Source organism: Jaculus jaculus, chromosome 1 (genome assembly GCF_020740685.1).
Source record: "Jaculus jaculus isolate mJacJac1 chromosome 1, mJacJac1.mat.Y.cur, whole genome shotgun sequence".
Lineage (NCBI taxonomy): Eukaryota > Metazoa > Chordata > Mammalia > Rodentia > Dipodidae > Jaculus > Jaculus jaculus.
In genome coordinates this window covers 85,038,294-85,061,182 of record NC_059102.1, presented here as the reverse complement: position 1 = coordinate 85,061,182, position 22,889 = coordinate 85,038,294, and the positions used below count along the sequence as shown (strand labels likewise).

General features: G+C 37.7%; 1 protein-coding gene across 7 annotated transcripts in view; it reads left to right on the top strand.

Annotated features, from left to right (window-relative positions):
• The window catches only part of Bnc2 (basonuclin 2), a 454,280-nt gene that overhangs the window by 111,797 nt on the left and 319,594 nt on the right, over positions 1-22,889 (top strand). For all 7 annotated transcript variants that reach the window (XM_045142143.1, XM_045142145.1, XM_004658432.2 and 4 more), the window contains exon 2: positions 21,859-21,984. In XM_045142143.1, the coding sequence (XP_044998078.1) occupies positions 21,859-21,984 (126 nt within the window). The remainder of the gene's footprint in view (positions 1-21,858; positions 21,985-22,889) is intronic.

The window sequence follows — 22,889 nt, the reverse complement described above, 5'->3', positions numbered from 1 at the left end:
TCTTCACAGGCAAATGATTTCACCACTAAGCCATCTCTCCAACCCTTTTGCTTAAAAAGAAAGAAAAAAAAAAAAAGAATCACTGCAGTACACATTGTCTTCTCCCCATCTTCCCCCTCCCCAAATTCCATTTCAGCATCTTCATTCTCTGTTAGAATTCAAACGTAGCTTGAGTAATTTCCCAGACCACCTTCTCCTCAGTGGTTATATATACCTCTTTGGGAGTTCATAAATGACTTAATGGACAGTTCCAATTTTCTTTTATTTCCCACATGGTCAAACTGGTTTATTCTTGGAAGATGCCTCGGTACTGGTCGATGTTAGGGCTGTGAGAATGAATAGCCCAAGATTAGATAGTCAGACTTGAGTTTATCCTGGATTGGACTGTTCTCAATCTAGTCTTTTCTCTATTGCCTTTTCTTTCTGGCCTAAGAAACCTGTCAAAATTTTTGTCAGCCCTCCCCCCAACATCATAAAATCATAAGAAATAAAATTTTGTTTGGTATGGTTGAAGCCATTGTGAGCTCTAAATATTTTCACCCTTTTGAGAATTAGTTCCAAAATGTGGATAGAGAATTTATTAAACAACTTCTCTACCTATATTCCCTCTAATAACGAATATATTTTCTGACAGTTACTAAAGAGTGATGGCATTTGTATCATTACTAGCCAACTTGAGAGGTCAATACTGAGTTTCTTGTTATTACCTTGCTCTTAAAATGCAGCTGAATATTTAATGGCATGTTAAGTTATGTTTGTTAGGTTACTTTCCTGTCCTTCATCCCTCCCCACCCCCCCCCACACTCAGATGTAGTACTGTAGAATTTTTTGTTATGAAAGTAATGCATTCTCATTGCCAACAAAAAAAAATTCAGAAAATACTTAACTCATAATTTTTGACTCCAAAATTTGGGTAATTCTGTATTTTTGCTATTTCTAGCCTTTACAGATTTAAACTATGTAATCATAAAAAGGAATTCTAAATAAATGATTAGTTTAAGAATATTGTCCTCTTGGGATGGAGAAATTGCTCAGTGGCTAAGGTACTTGTCTGCAAAGCCTACAACCCTCCCAACAGTACCCATGTAAAGCCAGATGCACAAAGTGGCACATACACCTGGAGTTTGTTTGCAGTGGCTAGAGGACATAGCCTGCCTATTCTCTCTGCCTGTCTCTCTTATCTCTCTCTTCCTCTGTTTGCAAATAAGTAAATAAAAATACTTTTGAAGAGAACACTTTTTAATTTTGTGATTAACCTATACTAAGATTTCTTTCTCCCTCCCCTCCATATAGTAAGAAATATTGACATGTTACATTCTATCAAATTGATAAAATGGCAGAGTAAAGAAAAAAATTAGGAAAAGTCTGTTTGGTGAATTTTCTGTCTTAAAAACAACTAAACTTTCAATTAAGGGGCTTTTAAACATCCTTGCAGGAAGAGTAGTGTCCCTGAACAACACAAGCAACAAGCATCAGGTGTGGTCCTTGACATCTTTGCGGCGGAGGGGAGAATGCAACTCATGTCACTATCTCAATTCCAGTTACTGAGGGTTTGGATTAAAGTCACATCTTTCTCATTGTTGAAGTATGAGATTACAGCCAGATGTTGTAGTGCTGTTGTGAAATGCATTTCTCTACATTTGACTAAAAACTATTTATGTGAACTTAAGTGTTACAACCCATTTTTGATGAATTAATTTCCTGGAATTTATCATTGGTAAAATCAAAACAAATCACCTTGGGAATCCATGTTTATAACAAAAACAAACTGATTGTGGAATACCTTTCCCATTCAAGTAAGAGAAGTTAACTTAAAAGTTACATTTGGGCTGGAGAGATGGCTTAGCGGTTAAGTGCTTGCCTGTGAAGCCTGAGGACCCCGGTTCGAGGCTCGGTTCCCCAGGTCCCACGTTAGCCAGATGTACAAGGGGGCGCACGCGTCTGGAGTTCGTTTGCAGAGGCTGGAAGCCCTGGCGCGCCCATTCTCTCTCTCCCCCTCTATCTGTCTTTCTCTCTGTGTCTGTCACTCTCAAATAAATAAATAAATAATTTTTTTTTAAAAAGTTACATTTATGTGTACATATGTGAGTACCAATAAAAACCAATTGATTCTAGAAAGGTTTTGATTGTGGCAGTAAGGAGGATATATCATGTCATAGCTGCATATATTTATTGAACCAATGGAAATACTATTAATTCTCAGTGTGAGATTTCAAAACTGAAAGGTCTTCATGCACTGTTTGGTCAGAACAGTAATGGCCTCTCACAAGTACAAGTTTCAAGAATCAGCGAATCTGTTGCAGATGTGATTAAGTGGAGATACTCCTAAGTGATCTGAGTGGACTCCGTTGAATTACACGAATCATTAAGCGTTGAGAACCTTTAATATTTAGGGCAAGGGAGGGAGAGTTGATAATGGAAGAATGGCCAGAAAGATAACCCACACACTGTGAATATGGAACAAGGGCAACACAAGCCAGGGAATGTAGGCAGCTTGTAGAAGGGAAAGAAGACTAGGACGTAGCTTCTCCTTCAGGGCATGTTAAAGGAGCAAGGCCTGCTGACTAGGCCAGACTTCTGGCCTACAGACTTGTAGAACAATCACTTTGTGTTGCATTAAGCCACTAAATTAGTGGTGATTTGCTATGGTGTTCATACATCTTGCTTTGTGGTCATAATTTGTTGAATCAACTTATTATTAAACTTTAGATACTACATCCAGCTTGGTAAATAGAATTTGTTCCCACCTAAAACATTAAGTATAAGATTTCCTTGCATATGGATGGGTACTTCTAATTTTGGCACTTAAAACAATTGAATGAATTCAGAATTTGGGGGCTGAGGAGGTGGTTCAGTCTGTCAAGTGCTTTTTGCAGAAGCATGAGGACTTGAGTTCAGATCTCCAGCACTTCTGTCACAGCCTGGTGTGGTGTTACAGGCCTGTAATTGCAGTGCTGGCAGGGAAGGGACAGATCCACAAGGCTTATTGACTATATTGGTGACCTCTAGGTTCAATAAAAGACCCCCATCTCAAAAAATAAGGTGGAGAGTGATAGAGGAAGACATCCAGTATCAATCATTGGGCTACAAATGCTTACATACCCGTGTGTACTCCACTACTGTATTTTCAGTCACATGTGTATGATCAAACCCACATATACACATGCACACATGCACACATGCACACACACACACACACACACACACACACACACACACACCACACCACATTCCACAAGGAAAACAGGTTCCAGAGGCAGTGGTGTAACTCAGTATGAGAACATTTTTCTAGCATGTGAGGACTGGGTTGAACCTTAACACTGGCAACAAAACACAAAAAAACACGAGAAGAGAAAAATAAAACAGGGATTCCTTAGCCCTGTTGTGCCAGAAATAGAATTGGCATTCATTGATTGTTGTTAAAAAGTAAAATTGTATTAAATATTGTCAATGTTGCAATTTTGAGAATGGGAGTTGAGGAAATGTCAAATGTTACTACTGCTTTGGTCATACAGAAGCATCATTACCAGGTTTTGACCGATGCTTCTTACCTTTCTAATTCTGTCAAGTTTGACAGTTGTAAAGAAATTGCATAAGGGCTTACTGTACTCTAGCCCTAGGACATAACTGAGGTTATCTCTGTCTTTGTATAGTGTTGTAAAGCAGTGAGATTGGAATGATGAAATCCTTTAGACCAAGGTTTCCTATTTAGTTATAGTTGCAAAAATGACACGATGTAAGATTCAGCAAGAGGGGCTGGAGAGATGGCTTAGCAGTTAAGCGCTTGCCTGTGAAGCCTAAGGACCCCGGTTCGAGGCTCGGTTCCCCAGGTCCCATGTTAGCCAGATGCACAAGGGGGCGCACGCGTCTGGAGTTTGTTTGCAGAGGCTGGAAGCCCTGGCGCGCCCATTCTCTCTCTCTTCCTCTATCTGTATTTCTCTCTGTGTCTGTCGCTCTCAAATAAGTAAATAAAAAATAAAAAAAAAAAAGATTCAGCAAGAGATCTAAGAATAATGGAACAAATAAAACCACATATTTTTACATAGAATTTTAAGTTGCTTCTCTGTCTACACTGGCTAGTACTTTGAGACATTCAAGCAGAATTATTTGTTCAGTCTGTTTTCACTAAGTACTGGGGACACAGGTTCAGAGCACCTTGCCATTGTTTCTTGACCTGTAGGGGATGTGAAAATTAAACAAGTAATTTCTAGGCTGAGAAGTAGTAGGAAATGGGTTATAACCTTTTCTGACCCAAGCAGAGACCATTTCTAAGGACAAGGGAAGTTTTAGGAAAGAGAAAAGGGAAAGGACTTTAAAGCAGTGAGAATGGCTGGACAGAAAACCTTATCACTGGTAGAGTAGTCAGGTGATAAGACTTGTTAGATTGACAAGAGGTCAAATCTTCTTCTCAAAGGATTTTGGAAACTCAGCTTAGAGCATGGAATTGAGGTAATGTAGGAGGCTGTTTTAATTATTAAAAAGGGGTGTAGCCAGAGGAATTGGCAATGGATAGATCCTGATTACTAGACAGATCCAGAGGTTGACTACAGGTAAGGTACAATTTGGAGCAGGAGAGGATGCTGGGGAAATAAAATATTCCTGCCAACCAAAATGCACATTCTATCCACAGAGGAGATAACACAATTTATTATTGAACATACCCATGTAAGAAAGCTCAGAAATGACTACAGTTCCAGGGGACAAAACTCTCCCATTTTATAGGAAAAGGAGGCCAAAAAATATACATGAACTAATCATTTCTTTAAGATGCAATGGACTATTCCTTGGGGGTGATTTCTGATAAGTTTCAATGAGGGACATTTGAGTTAATCCCAGGCAGTTATTTTTACATATCTGATTTGATTTTCTATGTTGCCTTGACACTATCTCTGTACTGTAAAAACTGAAGACTGGGCTTAATCCTGACAGATATTTGTCTCTGTTCCAAAGGTCAGAGTAAGGACCTAAATTTGCTTTCTCCAAAAAACACTAGTAAGAAAAATGAGGATGAAGAAAATGGAGTTTGATAAATGGAGAACTTAATTTCTGAACCCAGAGTAGTGGGGGGCACTATTTACTGAGGTGGGCATGTTTGAGATGTTGTCAGATTTAAGGTTCCTATTACACATGGCCATGAAGATGGAAGGAATACCTGTGTAGGGTAGAAGAGAGATATAGGCAGAAGGCAGGATTTTGTGCCCACCAACAGACAATTGGTAAATGAAGACTGGGAATGAGACTGGGTTGTGTGGGAGGCAAAAGGTAAGGGAAGAAAGAAGGTTATGGTTTTTTGTTGTTGTATCATCGGAGTTAACATATGTTAATTACTTTATGTGGTTGGTGTTGAAGCCACAATCACCGTGTCCAACCTTTTCACCTTTTGGTTACTTTACCTGGGTAATGTAGCTGAAAATTCAGGGCATCCAGTTTGGTAATTCAGATTCTTTTCCTGTTAATAAATGCATGTGCTGAGGTAATGTCCTCTCTCAACCTTTTCCCCTTTTTACTCATTGAATGGCGCATTCTCTTTAGTGTCCTGTGTATTCGCTTGACTGTTCTGCACCCTTGCATGTCTTTGAGGCTTCCTTTTTGAGTTGATGTACTTATGCTGCCTTGCTCACTTTGTGAATGTTTGCCTATCTGGAGATATTTTCAGTTGTTTCCACACATAACCTGCCAATGTTGATTCTCCTGCACAGTTTGGTCTCCTTTGGTATATTTATTTGGTCTGTAATGTGTTGGGTTTTGAGACCATGGCACAGATGCTTTGCTCTACCATAAGAGTAGACAGTATGCACAGAATGGTTTTGTGTGTACTGGAAATGGTGGTGGTGGGAAAGTGTTTTCTTGAGAAGAAATATCTGGCTGTGGGACCAAAGGGTCTGTATGATAGGTTCATCTAATGATTACCTTAGTTGCTGCACATTGAAAAGGGGGTGGCTTTTTGTAAGTGTAAGAGATTGGAAAATGAAATACAGAGGGGAAAGACACTCCCATATGAATTTGGAAAAATACCCAATTAAGATTAAATTAGGGACTATCATTGCCAATTTACTATTTTGGACCACTTAGTTTGTGCATTTGTTGGCAGAGGTTAACTTGCCCAAATCAGTCTCCTGGTCTGATAAATCTAAATGGGTTGGAGAAAGCAGAAGTCCTTATGAAGAGAAACTTTTACTCACTGATACTTGGCAAAATGAATGGCTCTCGTGACATTCAGGGACATCCTTTCATTTTATGAAGAAGTGGTGTGAACTGAAGTATAAGTACAAACAAGAATATGCAGTGGTGACCCAGGCAGTTTTACCAACTGGCAATGTGAAATATTTGGTAGACTATAACAGTTTTAATGGGTTTATCTTAGGCGTTTTGTTGTGAAAGGGTTGGTTAATAATTTACCCTTCCCAAGAGACAGAAGTAGCAGTCCCATGCTGTGAGCAGGCACACTGGGGCCTGTCGCTTGCTCATCTTGCTGGCTGGAGCCATGAACCCTGTTGGTTGTAACCAACCAAGTGTCTGTACTTTGATAAATGGAAGGTTGGGAGAGCTAAATAAGGCAGGGCTGTTTGGAGTGATTCACTTCAAGTGCTATCTAAAGTAATGGATTACTGTTGCTACCCATCTGCTCCACATCAAAAAGATTGTGTGTATATATATATACATACATACACACACACACACACACACACACATATATATATATATATAATTTTTTAAGTTTATTTTGAAATAGGGTGGAGTTCTCAATGGAGAAGGGAAGGGTGGTGGGAGAGTAGATTATTTTTAAAGACTATGAAGCTTCAGAGGAAAGAAACTGGGCTTGCTGATTGATATCTGGAATATGTTTTTATTGTCTCACAAAATATTGGATGCAGCTGTACATGCAAGACTTAGCCACTCTTAGTGTCATTAATGTCAGCAATCTAAATCTTAACCCCACTGCACACTTCGTTTTGAATCTGAATCTGTGACTCCATCACACCCTTTGTTTTAATGCAATAGTGAACTCAGCTCTGCTGCAGATTCAAGAACTATTCATGTAAATTTTATTTCCCTGTTTAGTCACTGAATCATATTGTTGTGTTGGCACAGTAAGTTTTGTAATTTGCTTTCCTCTGTGAAGAGTGCTTCTCTTCCACCAAACATTCACTTCTACATACGTTTTTCGGTTAGGCATTATGCCATTACAAAGATTTACAGTTATTTAATAATGATTTATTGTAGTAATTTATTCTGCCAGCTGTGGCACATTTTCAGTGGAATTTGTAAATCAAATTTATATAGAAATTTACCAGGACATGCATTTCAGGATTTAATAAAATAGACTAAAATCTTTTTGAAGTGGGTAGTTTCATGTTAACACATTTGGGATTAAGCTTCACCTTAACAACCATTGTTAATGTTCAAACTCTGTTATGTCCTTCTCCAACCACTGCAAAGGAGAAGTTGTGAGATCTGTTAAAATAAAATCATTTCTGGTTATCCACTTTGCATCCAGACTTATTAGTGTCATATTTTATTTGATCTAGGGTGCTCACATGATATTAAAGGACTTAGAAACATTTTTTTTTTCTATTTCATTTTTCAAGGTAGGGTTTCACTCTAGTTCAGGCTTACCTGGAATTCACTATGTAGTCTCAGGGTGGCCTCAAACTCGTGGTGATCCTCCTACTTCTGCCTCCCAAATGCTGGGATTAAAGGCATGTGCCACCATGCCCAGACTTGTTGTTTAAGTTTTTTTAATTATTATTTATTTATTTGAGAGAGACAGGGAAAGAGGCAGATATGAGAGAGTTGGGGGGGAGGAAATATAGGTGTATCAGGGCCTCCTGCCACTGCGAATGAACTCTAGACACATGCACCACTTTGTGCATCTAGCTTTATGTGGCTACTGGGGAATCAAACCCTGGCCATCAGCCTTTGCAAACAAATGCTTTTAACCACTGAACAATCTCTCAGTCCTCATTGTGTAAGTTTTAGTCACTAATACAATGTGCATCCAGAATCAAAGTTGTAAGGAGACACAGTAGGCTGTACTCACTTTGACACCTTAAATGCCAGATTTTCTCCCCCTTTTCACAATTTATGGTTACTAACTATGGAGAATGTGTTCACTTTAGTTGACTTGCCAGCTCACATTCTAGTAATACCTCTCTTATTTACAAAGATGGCAAGGGATTGTACTTTTTTCTTTCTCATATTGCTCAGATTTTAATTACTTGACAGTATTATTTTTTGAAGAAAAGGGGGAACAGAGTTTTAAAAAGACAGGTACACAGGTTCTTATGTACATTTTCATTACTCTGGTTGTTTAAGAGGCTGTCTAAATGTGTGATTGTTCTCCAAGACTATATGAGAATTTTAGTTCTAAGACTAATATATACTAAGCCTTTTGCTGAGTATGATAGCATAAAACATCTATTTTGACTCATTTCTGGCCTTCACACACATTGACTTCATTGATCACTTGTTTTAATATAATAAAGAGTCTGAACAAAACTTAAGTTATAGGAACTAAGTAACTGTAAGTTTAAGTGGGAAGGAAAAACATTTGAAAATACATTTGCCTTCTATTCCTGCTAATAATTTGTGTTTATCATACAATGCTCTTGAAGGATGAATATAGCAACACAAAAAAGAGACAGTTTACCATTTGAAATGTAAATCTTCCCCATTTTGACCACAATTGTGTCACTGTAAACAGCATGCCATCTAAATAGTTATTTCTTAAAATATGCAATTTCCAAAAAATTCTTAGAAACCTCACTTAGCAATTGAATGTTTTGTCTTCAAATGGGTATTTAAGTCAGTGTGTTAAAAGTTGGATGCTTAAAATCTCTTATTAAAATGAAAACAGTTTAATAGGTAGAGTGCTTACCTAGCATGTGTAAGGCCTTGGGTTTAATCCATAGTCCACCAATCCAAGCAAAAAAGAAAAAGAAAAAAAAGAAAGAAAATAATTTCAAAGTAAAACTTTGAAAATACGTTCATAATATTATGCTTAAGAACACATTTTTGGGGTTGGAGAGATGGCCTAGCAGTTAAGGCACTTGCCTGCAAAGTTCAATGAGCTGAGTTCGGTTCCCATTATCCACATAAAGACAGATGCACAAGGTGGCACATGTGTCTGGAATTCATTTGCAGTGTTGGAGAGCCTGGTGTACCCATTATCTCTTTCTCTCTCTGCTACTTTCTCTCTCTTCTTTTTCTTAATTTTTTTTTTTTTTTTGTAACAGAACACATTTGGATTGTGTTTATATTTGTAGAAAAAAATTTAAAACTTTTTGTATGTTTTGACTCTTCATTGTGTTCGATAGTAATTAGTTTTTATTCTGAGAAAAGTAAATCTGCAGTGCAAGAGAAAAGGAAATGTCTGGAAATAGAACTGGACTTGATTGAGTGTGTGTGAGTAGAGGTTGAAGATCAAGCCCAGTGCCTCACATGATTTAGGGATCCCACCACAGAGCTTTATCTCTAGGCCAGAGGAGGTGGACTTTTCCTCAGGGAGTTCATTGATGGTATCTTAGATGTTGGACCTTATTTCCTCTGAAACCATTTAGCATGTGTGTACTGAAGAGATCTTGGAGAAAGACAGAAAGACAGGACTCTTTTTTAAAAAATATTTTGTTTATTTTTATTTATTTATTTGAGAGCAACAGACAGAGAGAAAGAAAGAGACAGAGAAAGAGAGAGAAAAAGTAGCAGAGAGAGAAAGAGATAATGGGCACACCAGATGTCCCTTTGTGCATCTGGCTAACGTGGGTCCTGGGTAATCGAGCCTCGAACCGGGGTCCTTAGGCTCCACAGGCAAGCACTTAACCGCTAAGCCATCTTTCCAGCCCTGGACTCTTTATTTTACATTCTTTGCATGTAGTACTTAAGTGTTCATAATATACTAGGTAGAATTAACCAAACACAAATGCAATAGGAGGGAATATTTGAGAAAATTTTAGTTCATTAAGCTTCTGTACTTGGAAGTGTTCATAATATACTAGGTAGCATTAACCAAACACAAATGCAATAGGAGGGAATATTTGAGAAAATTTTAGTTCATTAAGCTTCTGTACTTGGTTGTACCTTAAGTTATTTTTTGGGATTATCTGTCAAGATTAAAAATAACAGAAAAGGGCTGGAGAGATGGCTTAGCGGTTAAGCGCTTGCCTGTGAAGCCTAAGCACCCCGGTTCGAGGCTCAGTTCCCCAGGTCCCACGTTAGCCAGATGCACAAGGGGGTGCACGCGTCTGGAGTTCGTTTGCAGTGGCTGGAAGCCCTGGCGCGCCCATTCTCTCTCTCTCCCTCTATCTGTCTTTCTCTCTGTGTCTGTTGCTCTCTAATAAATAAATAAAAAATTTTAAAAAAATAACAGAAAATTTGAATTTAAAAGAATAAAAGACATGATTCAATGATAACATATGCTTCTTCTTATTGGTGAATTTTTACAGACTAGTGATGATTGCATTGAGAGGCTGAGGAAGATGAGAAGGGCTAGTGGTGGGGTGAGGCAAGGAGAATCCTGTGTTCAGTTAGCAGTGCCTGGCACTACTGCTGAGAGAGCAGACAGTAGAAGCATACCCTGAGTTTATCTCCCTACTGTGGAATCTCTTAAGCTATTGTAATTATTCATTTATCCATCCTGTGTTCATTCAGTCAACCAAATTTCTTAAACACTCAGGAATACAAAGTATTATGGTAAGACTATAGAGATGAAACAGACTTGAATTTGCTTTGTAAAAACTCTGATGAGTGGGAGGGTTTATTGTTCATTAACAAAACTGTGAAATAGGCAGTCAACAGCTATGACAGAAATGTGTTAGTAGAGACATACTGAGTTTGGGGCCTAAATAGGAATGCTGTCAGTGACAGGAAACTGGCAGATGGCAGTGCTGGTTTGGAAGAGCACTTATGTTTGCTTGTTGAGTATACCCTCAATTCTGGAGAGCTGCCCACTCCCACATGACATGAATAAGCGAGACCTTATCAAATATACAGACTATGTCTAACATCTTTGTAGTGTGAGGCAAAAGTAGTAAGTTCAATAGGGAAATGATATAATCAGCCCAGAGGTAAGTGGTGAAGTCATATGCTTTTGGATAAAAGGTCACTTGGGTATATTAAAGTAATGAATATGGGCTGGAGAGATAGCTCAGCGATTAAAGGCATTTGCTTGGTTCGACTCCCCAGTACCCATGTAAAACCAAATGCACAAAATGGTCCGTGCAGCTGGAGTTGTGAGTAGAGTCCGTTTGCATTAGCAGGAGGCCCTGGTGTGCCAATTATCTCCCTCTCTTTCTCTGTCTTTCCATTTCTCACTCTCTCAAATAATTTTTTAAAAAGAAAGAAATGAAGATAGATATGATATCAGTGTTCTGCCAAGTTTTGATTTCATGAAATATTTTTCAGGTAGAATTACTTTAACTCGAGGTACATGTATTGATGATCAGACATGTTCAGGTGCTATGGCGATAGACAAGGTGCATGTATTGGTACTCATTCTTTCCCCACAAACTAAATTTGATTCAACTGTCATTTCTTACAGGTTCTTTTAAAAAAATGAAGCTATGCTCAATTGTTGATTTTTTTTTTTCTCTTAGTTTTAAGGTTAGGTTCCTGGGTTTTGTGATGGGATGTCCATATTCTGTTAAGGCTTAATAGTTTATATGTGCTTATGGTAAAAATAGGGTCAAAACTAACAAACTCTCTTGCTTTTGGACCTTGTGTTGGAGGGGAGTATTTTAATTCAAAACAAATACATTAATGCATATTTGTGTCTTGGGTGTCTTTTTTTTCTGATATGCATTGCACACTGTTATGAAAAATACATTTTTAAATTATTTTTATTTATTTGAGAGCAACACAGAGAAAGAGGGAGGGAGGGAGGGAGAGAGAGAATGGGCATGTCAGGGCTTCCAGCCACTGCAAACAAACTCCAGACATGTGTGCCCCCTTGTGCATCTGGCTAACGTGGGTCTTAGGGAATCAAGCCTTGAACCTGGGTCCTTAGGCTTCATAGGCAAGCTCTTAACTGCTAAGCCATCTATCCAGCCCACTAAAAAACACATTTTTAATGTAGTCAAAGCTGGCCTTGAACTCCTGATCCTCTCGAATTTACCTCCCAAGTGCTGGAATTACTATTGTGTGCCTCCATATTTGACTGCTTCTTTTTCCACTTCTCTGTGCGTGTGTATATATTTTGTATATGTGTGTGTACGTATACAAATGTGTATATGCATGTGCATATTTATGTGACGTGCATGTAAAATCCGGAGTTCAGTGTTGAGTATATTCCTTAATCACTCTCCACCTTATTTTTTTGAAACAGGGTCTCTAAATGAACCCAGCATTTATTGATTCAGTTAGACTGGCTGGCCAGCAAGCCTGAGGGATACTCCTGTCTCTGCATCCCCAAGGTTATAGCCTTTTTCTATTGTACATGGTTTTTAGATAAGTGATGGGGATCCAAACTCAGGTCCTCATGCTTGTGTAGTAACCATCTTAGTGGTGGAGCCATCTTCCTAGACTCTGTTTCACTTTTCTATTCAGAAACTTGGACATCTAAATATCAAGTCCTTTACAGTTAACCTTATATTCTCTTTGTAATCTCATCTCATATCAATCTCCTGTATATACCTAAGGAATAGTGCCTCCTTAAACTTATTTTATTCATACTTGCTTACCTATTTGGAATGCTTTCTCTTCTTTTCTTTTGATAGTTTCCTTACCCCAAGAAATTCAAGTACTTTCCTCTTAGGACTAAATTGCTTATGCTCCTGAAAATGCTGTAATTAATAACACGAGTACTAACTTGTGATACTTCTTAATAAATAGTGTCATTATTTATATCTTTAACTTGTGTGTTTATAGTGTCTCTCTAACTATACTGTATGTCAGGTACTTAGAGGACCTGTCTGAAATATTTTACTGAGCTGACATGAGTGCAGCTGAGGACTAGGCAGATGTAATGCTTGGAGCATCCCGGAGAGATGAGATAAAGCTTCCAAAAGCACTGAGCTTCAGGTTGATCATCCCCCATGCATTTTGCTTTGGACCTGAAAACTTTGAAACTATTTGGTTGCCAGGATCATGGTCTGTGATATGTCTCTCCCCTCCCCTCCCCTCCCCTCCCCTCCCCTCCCCTCTCCTCCCCTCCCCTCCCCTCCCCTCCCCTCCCCTCCCCTCCCCCTCCCCTCTCCTCCCTTCTCCTCCCCTCTCCTCCCTTCTCCTTCCCTCTCCTCACTTCTCCCACTTTCTCATAAGCAATTATTCACCATGGAACTGCTCTGCACGTTGCATGATTTAATAGGAGATATTTCTTATTAGTACTTATAATTTTCTTACATTCTTTTGAATGACTGCTTAGAATTTCTTAGGGAAGCAAAGTTTCATAGTAAAGTAACTCATTAAATACCAGAAATGTAAACATAGCTAGCTGTACAATAATTATAACAACTAACTACAAAATGAATAAAATTGTTATATTGTTGAATTTTAAATAATAGTGAACTTAAAGGTTTTCTGTATACTGTTCAGGACAAGTAGATCTCCTGAGTCCTCAGAAGCCCTCAAGATATCTTTTAATGCTAATTGATGTTTAAAGTGAAAAAAGTCAACAAAGATATGTTGTGTTTAATGTCACTAGGCTACATTTAATAACTTTTAAGGAAAATTTTATTAAAAGTCATAAAATGAGGGCTGGAGAGATGGTTTAGTGGTTAAGGCAAAGCCAAAGGATGCAGGTTCGACTCCCCAGGACTCAACGTTAGCCAGATGTACAAGGGGGCACATGCATCTGGAGTTCATTTGCAGTGGCTGGATGCCCTGGTGTACCCATTCATTCTCTCTCTCTTTCCCTGCCTATTTCTGTATCTCTCTCTCTCAAATAAATAAATTGAAAATAAAATATTAAAAACATGTTTAAAGTCATAAAATGAAATGTTATGTAGGCTATTGAGTTGAGCACATACTTTCAAATGAGACCTACTTAGTCTTAAATCCCACTTTGACACATAGAATAAGTGTTTGGCTAAGTGACTTAACTCTTATAGCTTCAGTGTCTCCATTCGTAAGGCGAAAATAGTAATACCTACCTACTTCATGGGGTTTTTGAAGAACAAATGAAAATATCTTATGTCTTTCCTAGTATCAGGAACACAATATGTGCTTAAAAATATAAGCTTATAACAACCCCTGACTGTCTATTCAGAATGATTAACTTTCTATAAGCTCTGAATGTTGTGATTTCTCTGATTACTTCTACATATAATTATCACAGTGTCTCATAGATAGTAAGAGCTCCAAACTGAATCATAGATTCATTTAAGTATAAGGCTTGATTTTGAGATTTATAGAAAGGAGTATATGGAAACATACTTAATCATAAATATTATGTGAAGATGTCCAACTTAGCCAAGTGCCAGAATGTCTACCAGTGGATTTACTTGTAAAAAAAAAAAAAAAAAAAGTTCAGCATCTGATTCATGGGGTTATATATGGATTAGTAGAATTGCTAATTACTGTGGATAGAGACTTCCAATCTGGTCCATTTCAAGTTACCAATTTAAAGGCTACTTGCCTGTGAACTCCATGAAAAGTTAATATTTAGTTCTCTGAAGTCAGTAAGAGCAATTGATATATTACCACATTCTCTACTTTTGATCACTGCTTTGAACTTCATTCTAAAAACAGTTTGGAAGACTATGGCGTATGTTCTATCATCAGCTAATTTTATGATTTTTGTCTTACTTTTCTTGATTGTGTAGTACAGCAATCTGATCAAATTCATTTCAAAAAATAAGAAAAATAAAATTACAGGCTTACAATTCTTTCTACATGTCTTGGGATTCACAGGCCAAGAGCCCAAATATTTGTCATTAATATTTTATTTCTTGAAAAAGATCTCCATTGGTTAAAAACAAATATGTTACTGATGTTAGTTGTGCTTGTATAAGAGGCACCATAGAAATATATCTGGTACTTGATTTTTTAACTTAAATTTCTTTTTAATTTGTATGTGAATGAATTTTCCATATATGCTGCATGAATGCAGAGTGACTTATAGGCCAGACATTACAAATTCAGATGGCTATAATTAATTGCCAGGCAAATAATGAAATGAGGAAACCAGGTGGGGTACAGTGCACTTGGGAGTAAAGGAGACTGTGCCCATGTGGGGATGCATGCTAAAAAGAGTAGCTTCTATTCAACCCTCTCTGATGGTTGTAAAATGGGAACACAGATTTCTTTGCTGTATCTTAAGTTTCTTGACACCTTAACTTTTGCCTTTTCCTAACATACTCCCCTTTCCAAACTTTTGGTAACCTGTATTTTAATTTACAAATTCTTGAACTTTACATGTTGGCCATTAATAAAACACACATGCACATGCTTATACTCTCACTTAAGAAGCCAAGCAAAACATGTCTGAGGCCAAATCTGGCTTGTGGGTTTCTATTTGGAAATCTGCTTTTACATGTATACATATGCATTGACCTGATCTTCACAACAATTCTGTAAATTAGTACTCCCATCTCCACATTAGAGGTGAAGAATTTCGGCTAAGTAACTTGCCATGGTTATACAAATAGAAACCGTTTATAAAGTTAGACCTAAGTAATCTCATTGCAGATTTAGTTTTAACCACTGGGTACAGTTCCTTCCCTAGATTATGTCTTCTACATATGCTGTAAGCACAGAAAACACAAATAGTTATATAAAAAGGATGAGTAGAAATTGCTATGTGATTTAACTCATCAGTGCATAGTAATGCATCTGCTTGATGTGATGAGGAATTTAAATACTACAAAATCTACACTCAGGTATTTCTTATAAAGCTTAGTGAGAGATTGCTGTGTGTTTCTGTTGGCAACAAACTAGACATTCTGAGCTTTGGGGTCAACATCATCTGAGCCCAAAGGCAAATGTTGTGTCTCTTCTTGTTGTGTTTAAATCCCACCATGGAAATGCTCCAAGTCCTGAGTGAGCATCACATCCCCTGAGCAAGGGCTTGGGGAATAAAAGTATGTCTAGTAGAAGGAGTAAATCCCCCACAGATAAGTACTTGAGGTCTGAGACTGCATTGTATAGTTTGTCTACATACCAAACTCATTAGTATGAATAATCTCCTCAGTAGTAGCAGTTGGAGTAGCAAAAATAAGATAAAGAAACTAGTCTTCCATGTTTTTTTATGTCAGTTTTCATGATTTCTAGGATTTGAGGAGGTCTTTTTGAGAAAGTGATGTGAAATCAAATCTCTTCTAGATTTGTCCTTTAATTCCACTTCTTTTCCCTTCCAACATAAAATATTTATCACCCTTAAAAATTCTAGCCATGTGGGGCATGGTGGCACATGCTTTTAATCCCAGCACTTAAGGAGGCAGAGGTAGGAGGAGCATCATGTGTTTGAAGCCACCAAGAAACTACACAGTGAATTCCAGGTCAGCCTGGGCTAGAGCAAGACCCTATCTTGAAAAAATAATCTAGGTAGGTGTGGTTGTGCACACTTTTAGTCCCAGCACTCAGGAGGCAGAAATAGGAGGAAAGACCACCTTGAGACTCCATAGTCAATTCCAGGTCAGCCTGGGCTTGAGTGAGACCCTATCTCAGGGAAAAAAAAATCTAGCATATAGGAATAAAACTATAAGATATTAAGAAGAAAATTGAAAAGAATATTAAAAAAATAATTTTATCCATTTAAGTTCCCCTCACAGGGGTTGTTAGAATACAGTTTAACAACATAAACATATTTTTAAAAAACTTCATAGTATGTATTCAGTGTATATGGCACTCTGTTCTATAAGGACATTTTAATACAATTATATATTATACATTGAGACAATCCCCTACACTTCTCTCTTTCTGTGGTTTATCCACTTGATATGGAATGAAGGAGAAGCAAAGAGCCAGTCTGCCTGGCAGTATTCTTCTTAACAGTCCCTGTGAATGGAAAGTACCCCAAACTTCATTTTCAGAACTGTATCTCAGCCCCTGGCTCCTGAGGAAAACCAGTGTGGTTCCGATGTGGGATGGGAAGAGTGGTTTGCATTGGCACCAGCCTTGCGGGTGCTTTGGGGCTGGAGCACACACAGCTGTGGGTTACAGATGCTTGCTCTCCAGTATTAATGTGGCCAGCATGTGAAACCATGGCACCCACAATGCTGCACAAAGGTCCACGCCTCTGATAGTTTGAGAAATCACTCCCAGCTGGAGAAATTCTTTCCTGAAGGGCTGGAATACATTCCAGAACAGAAGGTCCTTTTTCAGAGGGGTGGGTCTAGGAATGAGATGCCTGATGATGTTGGACTGGGCACCAGGGACTGTATCATAGTGTGTTTAGGCTTGGGAGCTTTAACCAAAGATAGAAAACAACGACGACAAAAACGTATATTCCTTTAGACCTTCTGTTAGTAAAGTCTGACATCCAGGCTGTACATGCAGCACAGAACTTGCACACTTGTCATTGAGTAGTTTCTTTGTTAATGGCAAGTATGAGCCATTAGTGGTGGTTGTCATGTGACCTGAGCTAGGGTGTGTTACATATGTTTCTATAAGTTTTCCTTTCCCTGAGCTATCACCAAGGCTGGTAAAATCACAGGACTGTAGACATAAGAGAAAGGAAATGAATATGGGGCTGGTTAGTGCTTTTTGTTGCTTTAATAAGGATTTTCTTTAGGACATAGGAATTTTTCTCACTTAGGAAGTCTGTACTTCTTTCCAATAGGGGAGTATTTCCAGACCATATATTCAGGTATTTTTCTCATTCAGGTACAATTTCCACTGAAGTAGTGGCTTATAAGTGTCCAGAAGTTACTTTATTGGCTCTTATTGCACTTCTGAGTACCTAATAAATAATTTATCAGTCTGATGGATATGTGGCTACCTAACTATGGGGCATGAAATATGCACTGTTTTTTCTAATACACTGTAGGGAGACCTGTTTATAAAGTATTTAGTATTGGTTTTATAATGCACTGTTGATAACAGAAGACCATGGAGCTCAAAGATCAATCTCATTTTGGCCCACAGTATTAATGCTACTTTATAAAGCTATGTGACAGGTCACTTAGACAGTGGTCCTCACAGAAAGGACTATTTAGAAAGCTGGTTGTTTAGCTGCCAGTGCAGCAGATAAATGTCTTTGTCCATGTCCCTGAAGCGGCTTGTTGGCGGCTGTTGCTGTTGGCCAGGTGATGGAACCCATCATTTCCCTTTTCTCTAAAGGGATTCTGGACTAAATGTGCTGAGTTCTACTAATGCAACTCTCACTAATTGGGTAGAGAGTTGGTGTGACTTTGGACCACAATTGCAATCCTAAAAATAGGAATTAGCAGTAAAGAGATGAAGTTGAATATCTTCAGCTCTATCTCTTATTCAATAATGAAGTGATATTCTTAGATATTTTCTCCTTCCTTTACTGAAATCACTTTTGTGACATAATGTAAAGTATTTCAGTTTTTATTTGCTTTAGTGAACTTTCTAAATATACAATTACAAATCATACTAAATGTTTAGAATTATTGTATGACTTTTAAATAAAGATCAAATAATTTCATCCAGATCAATTTTCTCTGTTTTAATTTTCTTTATTATGAACTGCTCTTTGTGGCAATGCTATGTAATCACAGTGGTTTACAAAATACTGCTGCCTACTAGGGAGTATGTTCTGGAACAAGGCATTTTCCTCTGTAGAGATAACTTCTTACTGGTTTTAAGTATTCCCATTTCCAGATGGGAACTCTAAACTACAATGCCTTGAAACTAGTTGACTTGCACATGATTTTGTGCATTCTCAGAAAGCAACACTGAGTACTTCTGCCACTTAGCACTTCCCTCAGTCATTTCACATTGACACTGATTTTCACTTTAGTCTCTTAGTGTGGAACATTCCTTTTCTCCTCTCCAGTAGTCCTGGATTTCATCCACTTGTGCCTCCCTTACTAAGTAGCCTTATCTTTTGGTTTTCTGCAGTGATTGCTGTTTTATGCAGCTATCATTTATTGAGCACTTACTATGTGTGGAACAGTGTTAGACCCTAGGTAATCAAGGACAGTTAGCCAGTGTGCAGGTTGATAGAGAACATGGTAACCTAGACTGGCTTTCTAACTTTAGCACTTATGTGTGTTTCTAGGCACAGAAATATTTTTTTATGTCTTTATTTTGGTTTTCAAAGGAAAGAGTTGTTTTCTCCCTTCAGGGGCACCTTTTCATTTGTGTTATTTATCACATTCTCTCCTAGGACCCTTTTATATCATTTTCCCTCTGGCTTAGATCTTCAATATCCTTCTCTCTGCTGGCTTTGTCCCCTTTGCTTATGATAGACTCCCCCTACCCAGTAGTGAAACACAAACTGTCAGTTCCTGAACACAGTTTCACTTTGGCTTCGCTAACTTGTCAGACCACCTTTCTCTTTGATTTCTTTCAGAACTTCTCTGAAGAATATTTTCCCTGTTTTTTTGGCATTTTATGTTTTTAAAATTTGGACTCCATATGCCAAATTAATTTACTAGGACAACTCTTATGACACAGAATACAATTGATAAATATTTTAGTCACATATATATATTGGGAATGGTATGTTGAGCATCAGTTTACCTCCCAAAAATATAAAAAGATTTTGAGTACATTTTATTGTCATTTAAATTACATTATATGACATCAAGTGAAGCCTAATTATCTAGTTCTTCCTATTCTACCTACCCCTATAGATTTTTTCTTTTAAACTATTAATACAGTATTATTAAAATACTTAATACTCCCTGCCATGCTCTATCTTCCTTGTTTTAGAATATTTGATATTCCATCTTCTCCCTCAATATGTACAGGTCTCTCACAAAGTGCTCACCTTGGCCATGTTGTCACATCTCTTATGATGTCTGTGTAGAATGATTCAAATCTGGGAACTCCTTTATCAGTCTGTTGTCTAAACTTATTCTAGTTGTCCCATTTCTGTTATCCCAAACTGAACTTGGTTATATTGTCCTGAACTAGCTCATCCTCATTTCTAATGATCATAGTACTGTTTTTCTTACACTGACTATAAGAGCTTTAGTGTCAAATTGATGCTTCATGTGTTTCCCACCTCTTATCATTCATGCTTGTCCCCTTAATTTTATCTTCACAGCATATTTTGAATCTTGCTTTCTCTTACTAGAATAGTTGATTGATGTCTTAGCTTTATTCCTGCCACACTTTTAGGTCTACTACCAAGCTTGCCAGATACACTTTTCTTAGAGGACAGTAATGGTTATTCTGAGATGCTTTTGAGGATCTTTGTTTGGTTTTGACTGGTGGTGGATAACAATATAAAGAGGAGTAGATGGTGGGACTCATATCATTATAATAGTTCTGGTTCTTGGATCCTATCATTCATTAGTGCTTACACCACATCCTACTCTATGTTCTTGTTGAATTGGATAAATTTTCTAGGAGACTATTGCTGTAGTTTGTCTGTTTCCAAAAAGATGTGGCTTCTTCTTAGATGGTGTTTTCTTCCCATAATTATAGAAAGACATCCTGTTCTAAGTCATTTTAGAATTCTGTGCTTCTCTTATCACATTCTTATTTTTTAAATGTAAGATCACTTTTGTGTAATCATGTCGTCTCTTCTATACAGTTGTAGAGTTCTTGAAAGCAGGGACTCTGCCTTCATTTTTGTGTTCTTCACAACTTCTACTAGGCACATAAAGCCCTGATAAGCATTTCTTAGCAGGGGCTAAGAATGTTTAAAATGACCTTTATTTGTTATAATAAGTGAAAGAAAATGGAGTACATTTGGCTATGGGCGGGGGTGTATCTTAGTGAAAAAGTCTGTACTTGTGTTCAAACCCATGGGCTCCTATATCTCCAACATTCTCCCATCCCCCTTGAAGAAAAATAGAAAATAAATTGTGTAAGTTAGGGCATGTCCTCATACAGTTTATGGCAACTACAAATGAGGCTCTTGGTTCAATCCCCCTCACCTTCAATAAAAGTACTAGTTAGGTCCACACATATATCATTAACAATTAGTAAATTATTCTGTTATTCTCTCTTTGTTACTTATATTCTCTCCATGCTTGTGTATTTAACTGTTGGTTGCTGTGAGCCTTAGGACTTAACTATTTATTTTATTTTTGTCTTATTTTTGTTTATTTATTTGACAGAGAGAGAAAGAGAGGCAGATAGAGAGGGAATAGGCACACCAGGACCTTTGGCTGATGCAAAAAAACTCCAGACACATGTGTCATCTCGTGCATCTGGCTTTCATGGGTACTAGGGAATCAATCCTGGGTTCTTTAGCTTTGCACGCAAGTGCCTTAACCACTAAGCAATTTCTCCAGCCCCCAAATATTAACTATTTTTAAGAAGTGCTTTATGTCTGGAGAGATGACTTAGTGGTTAAGGTGCTTGCCTGTGAAACCCAAGGACCCAGGTTCAATCCCATGTACTCACATAGGCAAGATGCACAGGGTGGCGTGTGCACCTGGAGTTCATTTGCAGTGGCTAGAGGCCCTGGTGTGCCCATTCTCTCTCCCTCTATTTGCCTTTCTGTCTCTCAAATAAGTAAATAAATAAAATATTTTTAAAAGAGTATTTGATTGGTCAGAAGAGTATGTTATATTTGTAATTTAAAAAATCTTCCTTAGCCAGGTATGGTGGTGCACGCCTTTAATCCCAGGATTTGGGAGACAGAAATAGGAGTATCATCATGAGTTTGAGGCCACCCTGACACTACATAGTGAATTCTAGGTCAGCCTGAGCTAGAGTGAGACTCTACCTCAGAAAACAATAACAAAAAATTTTCCTTGATGTATTTTTAAGTAGTATTGTTTCTAAGTAATACTTTCTGCAGAGTACATACAATTTTCTCTCTTCATCTCTCCACAGGCACGCTTTTTGCCCTCCCCACCTCCTAATCGCCTTAATTACAAGTCGGAGGGAAGACTCAGTGATCAAGACTGGCAAGCACATTTCAAGGTCCCATGTTGTGGGGTTGATCCCTCTCAACTTGAGGTATGTTATTCTTCTCTGCTTAAGTCACTTGGGTATGCTCATAAGCTTTCACTGTCTTGTGAGGTTTCTCCCACATAATTATTCTTTCTGCCAACCATTTACTGTTTTTCAGACTCATCCTTATGCTATGAAACTCATATATTTAACTTGCTTCCTGACACTTTTTGCCTCTGAAGAAACTGCTGTAAGAAGTAGATTTTAGTGGCAGTTATTTGAATTATTTTAACTGTGATAAGCTAGCTAATTTCTTTTGTCTCTTCCCTTCTCCTTCCCTCCCTTTTCTTTTCCTTTATCTTTTTATTTTCCACATATGTCTAGGGCTGATTATTGTTATCATGACCAGTTTTAGTAGTAAAATTATTGGTAGTAAATTATTAGAGTTGAAGTGTGAAATATATACAGAAAAGTGCCAAACTTGTAAGTGTACAGGCAAATGAGTTTTTACAAAGTCAACATAACCAGTACACCAACTAGAAGCTGTATGACAGTGCCCATGTCTTACACCTTCCACTCTGCTTTGTCCCACAGCTGTCCTCCACCAGAGGACATCACCTCTCAGACTTCCTCCTCCACCTGCTCATCCTTCCCATCTTTAACTGGCTGTTACGTTCTGGATTTCTTGCATCTTAGAATTTGTATTCTTAACTCTGAAGATAATCTCCAAATTCTTTCAGATTTTCTTTGCTTCAAAATTTTTCAATTTAAATACATGTGCATAAAATAGTCTTGGATTTAACAAAGAAACTTTTGAAACTTTATACTGATACTATATTTTTAAAAATTTATATTTTTTAAGGTTTGACAGGTGTATATGAGATATTATTTTCTAATATACTTTATTTATTTACAAGGAAAGAGAGTTTGAAAGAGAGAATATGAATGAATAGATGTGCCGGAGCCTTTTG